At 36.7% G+C, this 10000-nt stretch overlaps 1 protein-coding gene across 6 annotated transcripts in view; it reads right to left on the reverse strand.

Annotated features, from left to right (window-relative positions):
* The window catches only part of LOC137657826 (retinol dehydrogenase 13-like), an 84203-nt gene that overhangs the window by 21153 nt on the left and 53050 nt on the right, over positions 1-10000 (reverse strand). For 3 of the 6 annotated variants that reach the window (XM_068392393.1, XM_068392392.1, XM_068392391.1), the window contains one exon: positions 9805-9951. The exons of the other annotated variants lie outside the window; for them this stretch is intronic. In XM_068392393.1, coding sequence (XP_068248494.1) covers positions 9805-9901 — 97 coding nt within the window. In that variant the 5' untranslated portion in view covers positions 9902-9951. The remainder of the gene's footprint in view (positions 1-9804; positions 9952-10000) is intronic. 6 annotated transcript variants of the gene reach the window in all.

Genomic DNA, 10000 nt, shown 5'->3' on the forward strand with positions numbered 1-10000 from the left:
TTGTGTGTGTGTGTGTGTGTGTGCAAGCAAAATAGTCTTGTAGAAAAACTCATACAAATTAAACAAAACAATTTATCTCATGATTGTGTTCTCCATGAGAGAGAGAGAGAGAGAGAGAGAGAGAGAGAGAGAGAGAGAGAGAGAGAGAGAGAGAGAGACTGGCAATTAGAAGAACAGTTGGAGTTAAATAGCAGGACAGGATTAGAAATGAAACAATAAGAGAGATTACTCGAGTACCATATGTGGATGAGATCATGATGAGGGGTAGAAGGAGATGGTTTGTGCATGCTCTTCGCACTCCCCAAGAGAGATTAGTTCACCAAAATTTCAACTGGGCTCCACAAGGCACTAGAAGAGTGGAAGACCCAGGCCTACATGGCTGAGGACTATGAAGTGCGAAGTAGGAGATGATGAATGGAGAGGTATTGATTTAAAAGACCAAGATAGGGAGGACTGGCGAAATCTAACTGAGGTCCTTTGCGTCAATAGGCGTAGGAGGAGATGATGATGATGATGATGATCAGTCAATTGCCAAATATGACTTACCAAAACTTCGACTGTCTATAGTCCATTTCTTTTAGCGAGTCATATTTGCACCGACTCGCAACGGTGCCCTTTTAGCTCGGAAAAGTTTCCTGATCGCTGATTGGTTAGAATTATCTTGTCCAACCAATCAGCCATCAGGAAACTTTTCCGAGCTAAAAGGGCACCGCTGCGAGTCGGTGCAAATATGACTCGCTAAAAGAAATGGACTAAAGTCTACGTAGTGTATTTATTTACCATTAATGCGTAAACAAATACTATAAACTAACAGGAAGCCGAGATACTTCAAGACATGTATCTTTCCTTTTCCGTCTTTCCCCTCCAATGATGGGATTAGAAGAGTCATCGCTAACGGTAGGAGAAATCCTATGGCTTCTTCGGTAGGTATGTGCACGGTCTAGGTATATCTAGACAGTGGGTGTGAGCTACAGCCAGACTTACATGGATTTCCTTCTCCTAAGAGTACGTTAACGTGACTACGAGGGTTTTTTGGTGTATTTGAGTACTTCCTAAGTAAAGAGCAGCGAGGGAAGAAGAGAGAATGTCCAAAAATGGGAGTGGAAGAAGAGAGAGTGTCCTAAAAAGGCAGTAAAAGAAAAATGTTCTAAAATGGCAGTGGAAGAAGAGATTGTCCTAAAATGGCAGTGGAAGAAGATAAAATGTCCTAAAATGGCAGTGGAAGAAGATAAAATGTCCTAAAATGACAGTGGAAGAAGGCAGAATGTCCTAAAATGACAGTGGAAGAAGATAATGTCCTAAAATGACAGTGGAAGAAGATAATGTCCTAAAATGGCAGCGGAAGAAAGGAGAATGTCCTAAAATGACAGTGGAAGAAGATAATGTCCGAAAATGGCAGCGGAAGAAAGGAGAATGTCCTAAACTGGCAGTGGAAGAAGGGAGAATGTCATAAAATGACGGGAAGAAGAGATGTCTTAAAATGGCAGTGGGAAAAGGGAGTATGTCCTAATATGGCAGTGGAAGAAGATAGTGTCCTAAAATGGCAGTGGAAGAGAGAATGTCCTAAATGGCAGTGGAACATGAGGGAATATAAAATGGCAGTTATAGATGAGAGAATACCCTAAAATGACAGTGGAAGAAGAGATGTCTTAAAATGGCAGTGGGAAAAGGGAGTATGTCCTAATATGGCAGTGGAAGAAGATAAAATGTACTAAAATGACAAGTGGGAGAAGAGAGAATATCCTATAATGGCAGTGGAAGAAGAGAGAATGTACTAAAATGGCAGTGGAAGAAGAGAGAATGTACTAAAATGGCAGTGGAAGAAGAGAGAATGTACTAAAATGGCAGTGGAGGAAGAGAGAATGTCCTAAAATGGCAGTGGAAGAAGAGCGAATGTACTAAAATGGGAGTGGAGGAAGAGAGAATGTCCTAAAATGGCAGTGAAAGAAGAGAGAATGTACTAAAATGGCAGTGGAGGAAGAGAGAATGTCCTAAAATGGCAGTGGAAGAAGAGAGAATGTACGAAAATGGCAGTGGAGGAAGAGAGAATGTACTAAAATGGCAGTGGAGGAAGAGAGAATGTCCTAAAATGGCAGTGGAAGAAGAGAGAATGTACTAAAATGGCAGTGGAGGAAGAGAGAATGTCCTAAAATGGCAGTGGAAGAAGAGAGAATGTACTAGAATGGCAGTGGAGGAAGAGAGAATGTACTAAAATGGCAGTGGAGGAAGAGAGAATGTACTAAAATGGCAGTGGAGGAAGAGAGAATGTCCTAAAAGGGCAGAGGAAGAAGAGAGAATGTACTAAAATGGCAGTGGAGGAAGAGAGAATGTACTAAAATGGCAGTGGAGGAAGAGAGAATGTCCTAAAATGGCAGTGGAAGAAGAGAGAATGTACTAAAATGGCAGTGGAGGAAGAGAGAATGTCATAAAATGGCAGTGGAGGAAGAGAGAATGTACTAAAATGGCAGTGGAGGAAGAGAGAATGTACTAAAATGGCAGTGGAGGAAGAGAGAATGTCCTAAAATGGCAGTGGAGGAAGAGAGAATGTCCTAAAATGGCAGTGGAAGAAGAGAGAATGTCCTAAAATGGCAGTGGAGGAAGAGAGAATGTCCTAAAATGGCAGTGGAAGAAGAGAGAATGTACTAAAATGGCAGTGGAGGAAGAGAGAATGTCCTAAAATGGCAGTGGAAGAAGAGAGAATGTACTAAAATGGCAGTGGAGGAAGAGAGAATGTCCTAAAATGGCAGTGGAAGAAGAGAGAATGTACTAAAATGGCAGTGGAGGAAGAGAGAATGTCCTAAAATGGCAGTGGAGGTAGAGAGAATGTCCTAAAATGGCAGTGGAAGAAGAGAGAATGTACTAAAATGGCAGTGGAGGAAGAGAGAATGTCCTAAAATGGCAGTGGAGGAAGAGAGAATGTCCTAAAATGGCAGTGGAAGAAGAGAGAATGTACTAAAATGGCAGTGGAGGAAGGAGAATCAGATCCTAAAAATGGCAGTGGAGGAAGGAGAATCAGATCCTAAAAATGGCAGTGGAAGTAGATAGAATTTCCCAGGATGACAGTGGACGAAGATAATGTCCTAAAATGGACGTGGAAAAAAAATAGAAAGACCTAGAAATGGCCGTGGAAGAAAGAGAAGAGAATGTCCTAAAAATGGCAGTGGGAGAAAGGACAGTATCCTAATTGCGGTGGGAAAAGAAAGAGAAGAGAGAATTTCCTAAGATGGCAGAAGAACAAGAAGAAGAAGAAGAATGTTCTACTGCGAAATCAGTAATAAACAAACACCTTCTGAAAAGAATGGTTTGGAAATCACTAGAATTTTGAGCCGCCGGTGCGATGTCCCTAGACTAAATGCAAGATTGTGGTGGACTTAATGGGGAAGTTACATGGCTGCTTGAGGGGTGGGGATAACTCCCCTTCAACTCAACGATACACAATGAGGAAGATGATACAACAGGGCATATGTTTACCTGTAAAGAATTAAGAAAATTTTGTAGTGGCATTGAATTAAGGGCCAGTAGAGTCAGTGTCCCTGGTCTCTGTCATTCATGAGATAACGATTTGAGTAACTTGTTGACATAAAAAACAAGAACAATATTCCAGACAACGATGGAGCAAAGATGTGAAGTCTCATAATGATTATATTTTGAAGGCCTATCTTTCTCTTACCATTAAATATATCTATAAAGTTCTATGACAAAGAAAGCTTGTAGTAAAAAACAGTACCATGTATGTATTCTTCTTCCTTACTGTTATCCCTACGTTAAGGGGTCGGTTTCCTGATGTGCCCTCTCCAATGCCTTCCATCAAAGGCATCATCTTCTACCAAACCTCTTCTCTCACAATCATCCTTCACCTCATATCGTCCTAATTCTCTCCCTCCCTCTTGATTCGCCCAAACTCTCTTCACTCCTTCCCAACAGTCCACCCTCAACACATAGCCGCACCATCTTATCAACTCTGTAATCTTTACTATGCCTGCCATATTATTTCATCGTTGTCTAATCTTTCAAGCAGTGATATTCCCATAAGCCACCTCAGTATTTTCACCTCTGTTCTCTCAAGCTTTGCTTCTTTTCGTTATATTGTCCACGTTTCCGCTCCACTTGTTAACACTGGTCTTATTACAATCAGACTCTTCTTTGCCAAGGAGGCCAAAAGGTCTTTCAGAGATATTCCTAACACGCTATGTATACTAATATATAAAAACTTATTCTTATCCTTTATTATATGAAATGATCAGAGCTGAATCCAGTACCGGAAAAGAGGAGGGCAGTTTTCAAGATTTTTATATAGATTTAAAAACTTGAGGCTGAATAGTCTGAATATAAATGATATCATCCCCTATTATCTAGTATTAGAATCCTTATCACTTAAATAACGAGTTGCAGAAACAGCTGTACAAATTGTCACGAACCTGCAATAGATATTAGTCTATTTCAATATGTGATTCACATTATAAAGCTAAGGTTACTTTCTAGCTACGGTCAAATAACCAAAGACTGTACATAAATACAAACATAAAGATACTAGCGTACATACTGACTACACGGGCAACGAATGATAAAAAAAAATACTTGTCTGGTGTCAGGTTCAACAGAAGTGGTTTTGTTGCTGGCTAACCACACCGGTTGCTTGTCTTTCAGGCGAAAGTCTCAACCACAGTGAGATGATCATTCGTATAGATCTTCGTTCCTCATACTAAATGTCATATCGAGATTGGTATACAAAAGGTATATTTAAAGTTTAAATGAGAATATGTGTGGGAAAATAACATATAAGCAATAGGAAGTTTGGCTTTAGGGAACTCGTTCATAGTAAAACGAATCTTGGGTCTAGAGATTTCGTCCTTATTATTATTATTATTATTATTATTAGCTAAGCTACAACCCTAGTTGGAAAACCAATATGCTATAAGCCCAAGGACTCCAATAGGGAAAAATAGCCCAGTAAGGAAAGGAAATAAGGAACTAAATAAATGATGGGAACAAATTAACAATAAATCATTCTAAAAAACAGTAACAACGTCAAAATAGATATGTCATATATATACTATTAACAACGTCTAAAACAGATATGTCATATATAAACTATTAACAACGTTAAAAACAGATGTGCCATATATAAACTATAAAAGGACTCATGTCAGCCTGGTCAACATAAAAACATTTGCTGCAACTTTGAACTGAAATAAAACTTCTAGAATACTTTGTAGTATTGAGCCTTTCATAACTTTATTCCGCAATAACTAGTATGAATAAGCGTATACAATTCTAACAAAAGATAAAATAAAAGCAGAAATGCCTAGACAGCCTCCCCTTCGCTGAGTAAAGCTATAAGGTTTCGCGTGGTCGGATCACAAGATTGCATTCCAAAACCCTCGTGATATTCGTTGCTTTCCATCGGGGCTTTGTCGAGTGATTATTGAAACAGTCGAACTCCAATGAAATAACGAGATACCATTAAGGAAGGAAGGGCAGTTTCGATGTTTTTTTGTTTTTTTTTTTTTTGGTTTTGTCCAGAGAATATTGAGTGATTATTGAAACCCAGTCGAACTCCAATGAAATGAAGGACCTAAAGGGAGCAATTGAATTTAAGAAGAAACTAAAGATCATATGATTTGGAAGATGCTACAATCAAAGAATTGTATAAGTTATAATGAAAATGTTTTCGTTAGATGATTGATATGGACCCGCCCGAGAAGTAGTCCACTCGACTTCAGTGGAGGGTTGGATTTAAACCCAAAACAAGCAACAAGCAACCATTAAGGAAGGAAGGAAGGAAGGAAGGGCAGTTTCAATGTTTTCTGTTTGGTTTCGAGAGAATTAACTTATAGTGACAGAGAAATGTTAGAAAATGCTAGATTAATATTGATTTAAAAGAAATGAATGCTCTTGGCACTCCCCCAAAAAGAGATTAGTTCACCAAATGTTTAGCCAGGCTCTACAAGGCACTAGAAGAGTTGAAAGACCCAGGCCTACATGGCTGAGGCAGGGCCCTCACATACCTAGCTGCCGCCCTAGGGCAAAGTTCTCTACTAACGACCCCCCCCCCCCGCTCCCACACCCTTTTTAAATCACTTCGCTGCCCATGGCTCCGTATATAGAAACCTACCTATACTGTAAGGCCTAGTTACAGGATATCGAAATATATATTAATAGATTAATTACACTGGTGAAAAAGTATTTTATATTAAGTGATTAACAAAAAGTAAACTGCTCTTAATTTTTGCGTCATAAATACATATTAACAGCAATGAAGACTTTGAAGTAAAAGAAAATAAGTTGATTTCAAAACAAAATTCCATCAGCAGTACAGAAACATTCAATCATATCATAATTAATTTCATTATCAAATATTCACAAGATTTATTTACATATCAGAATTAGGAAGAAAATAAATACATAAATACTTTTCATTACTTGGTAGAAAATGGAATATACTACATATATATATATATATATATATATATATATATATATATATATATATATATATATATATAAATATATATATATATATATATATATATGAATATATATATATATATATATATGAATATATATATATATATATATATATATATATATATATATATAAATATATAAATATATAAATATATATATATATATATATATATATATATATATATATATACGGTATATATATATAAATATATATATTTATATATATACCGTATATATATACATATATATAAATATATATTTATATATATATATATATATATATATATATATATATATATATATATATATATATATATATATATATACATACATATATATATATAATATATATATATATATATATATATATATATATATATATATATATATATATATATATATATTACACATACCAGGTTGGGCAAAAGTTTTTTAACATTTAACAAATTAATTTTCTTGCTTTGCTTATGGAAAATTCATGAATTACTGAAAATCTGAATGAAAAAAAACGAATAACCAAACTCAGTTTGTACTAAGTAATATTTATTCATAAATATTACTACAAATAAATATTACTACTTATAAGGCGACTTCTGTAAAGTCAAGAGCAAATAAGAGACAAAAACTCAACACGTGTATTCAAAAGCCAGGCTGACACTTGCACAAATTTGTGGCACACATTGCCACGACTTGAGTCGTGAACTGGCGTGAAGTGTTCGTCAACCCGTCGTGACATTGTGGCATGTCGTGACGAGAATTTTGAAATGTTCAAAATTTTGGTCACGACAAAATTTCGTGACCGGGTCGTGAATTATGCTCCAACTGTTCGTGAACTCGTCGGGACGATGCGGGAAGTGCGCAAACTATGCATGAACTCGTCGTGCCAGTTTGTGTCAATGTGGACAGGTCAGCTGTAATTCTGAGGTATTCTTTTTTTTCTTTATCTTCCAGTTCGTTCCACAAAATGTCACGACTTGCCACGACAAATTCGTGGCAAAAAGTCGTGCAAGTGTCAGAGTACCCAAAGGCGGCAGGCCGCCTATCGAAGCTTTCATAACATCATCATAAATGCTCTATATTTGTTTGTCATACTTCTGACGCTCTTTAACCATGACCTATGTGACTTAATCTATCGACATTATCAGTGATTCGTCACAAAATATCTGATAACAATAAATATAGGGTACCGTAAGTAGCAGTGAACAGGCTGTCTCGTCACAAGCAGTCAGCTGAGCGTGCATGAACAGAAAATGTAAAAGAAAACGGAGATATTTTGAGGCAAAAATTTGTAATTGTATGATTTTCATTGTCAGGGTGATTAATTCTATTTCAAAAAGAAAAAAATCGGGGAAATATTTTAATTTCTTTTTGTTTTAATGGCTTAATTGCAAAAATTATAATTTGCGGTAAAAAATTTCAAAGCTTTCATCCTTTACCCGCTAATTATTATTATTTCAATTTTGAGGGACGGCAAGTCCAGGCTATTTTTGCACCCCTAAAAAAGTGCCTCCCCAGGCCATCAAACCCCCCCCCCCCCCACCCACCCACCCATGTGAGGGCCCTGGGCTGAGGATTATGAAGCGTGAAGTTGGAGATGATGAATTATTATTGTTATTATTATTTCTTGCTAAGTTACGACCATACATGGAAAAGCATGATGTTTTTAGGGTCCCAACAGGGAAAATAGCCCAGTGAGGAAAGGAAACAAGGACCAATACAATCAGAGCAGTAACAAGATAGAGACGACTGGCGAAATCTAACCGAGGCCCTTTGCGTCAATAGGCGTAGGACGAGATATATAATGATGAAAAAATTAATAATCCTTTGAAAGGAACAGTCTATTAAGCATAAGCAATACTGCTTTAACACTCCTTTTTCGACTAAAACCATGCTTCATATAGTTTATTTATTTCCTTGTATCCTTTCTGTACTAGACTGTTTTTCCCAATTGGAGCCCTTGAGCTTATATCATCCTGCTTTTCCAACTAGGGTTGTAGCTTAGCTAATAATAATAATAATAATAATAATAATAATAATAATAATAATAATAATAATAATAATAATAATAATAATAGCAAACGTAAGTGTGTGTGTATACCTCAATCATCTAGTTTCTTCTTACTATTGGAGTGTCAACAAACTCGAAGGACTTAAATTTATAAATAAAGATTTGTAAGTGTAATTCACATAAGTCTGCCGAAGTAATTTCACATACATACGCTTACATACGATGCCTAGTTTTCCTTGAAATTTACTTACTTCAATTTCTGCAGACATCTACAGTAAGGTTTATAGATACAGGAAAGTGCGTCTTGTGACAGTTACAAGTCAGCCATTTAGTGTGTATGAACAGAATCTCCGGCTACATCTAAGATATTTCGTCTCGGTTGGTTTTCGTCTCGCTATTAAATGCAAGTTTTACCTTTATTTGTTTACTTATTTTGGGTTTAAATCCAACCCTCCACTGAAGTCGAGTGAACTACTTCTCGGGCGGGTCCATATCAATCATCTAACGAAACATTTTCATTATAACTTATACAATTCTTTGATTGTAGCATCTTCCAAATCATATGATCTTGTGAAAAGTAATGTCTTTAGTTTCTTCTTAAATTCAATTGCTCCCTTTAGGTCCTTCATTTCAGTTGGCAGATTATTATAATGTCTAGGCGTACATCACCTGAAAGCCCTTTCACCAAATTTACTATTTGTTCTTGGTTCAGATAGCCTATGTTTATCACTCATGTGTCTTGTGTTAAATTTTGTTTCTAGTTCTAGTTTATTCAGGCATTCTTTTAGATATTTTGGTTCATTTTGGTTCAGTATCTTAAACGTTAGTAAGAGTAGCTTGTATTCAATTCTCGCTTTTACCGGTAGCCAGTGTAATCAGTCTTGCCAGTGACTCACACAGGGTAGAGCATTGTACAACCCAAGTTCTCTAGAATATTCTATAGACCTAGATATAACCAACCGTCATAGTCACATTCGTGTTTTCTTTCTTTCTAGTATGTGATATAGGCCATAATTACCTCGTGAGAGAGAGAGAGAGAGAGAGAGAGAGAGAGAGAGAGAGAGAGAGAGAGAGAGAGAGAGAGAGAGAGAGATTCTAAAAAAATACTAACCTAATTATGGTATCTCTAAAATTTTGCTGCTTTAATCCATAGGTTTCGATTTTAAAAACACATAGCAGAAGTCTAGCTTTGGTCACATAAATTTTCTGCCCATTGAAATTTCCATCTACCAACCTTAAATACTTATCAACCTATCAATTATGTGCATCAAATAATCTAATTATCGATCTATATAATTAACCATGAACTATACAAGACAGAAACATACCCAGTCCAACGCAGGTCTCGACTGCAAGAGAAAGGTTGTCCATTTTATTCGTCCTACTGGGTGGCAACCTGCTACTTGGTGAGAGGGTGGTGGTCATGGGCACATAGGGATTCTAAGAGTACGGAGGAGGGTAGGGGATTCCGGAGCCTGGAAATAAAAGGCAGAAGGGGCAGCTATGAAAACAAATGACTAACAC

Source organism: Palaemon carinicauda, chromosome 18, assembly GCF_036898095.1.
Source record: "Palaemon carinicauda isolate YSFRI2023 chromosome 18, ASM3689809v2, whole genome shotgun sequence".
In the NCBI taxonomy this organism is placed as follows: Eukaryota; Metazoa; Arthropoda; class Malacostraca; order Decapoda; family Palaemonidae; genus Palaemon; species Palaemon carinicauda.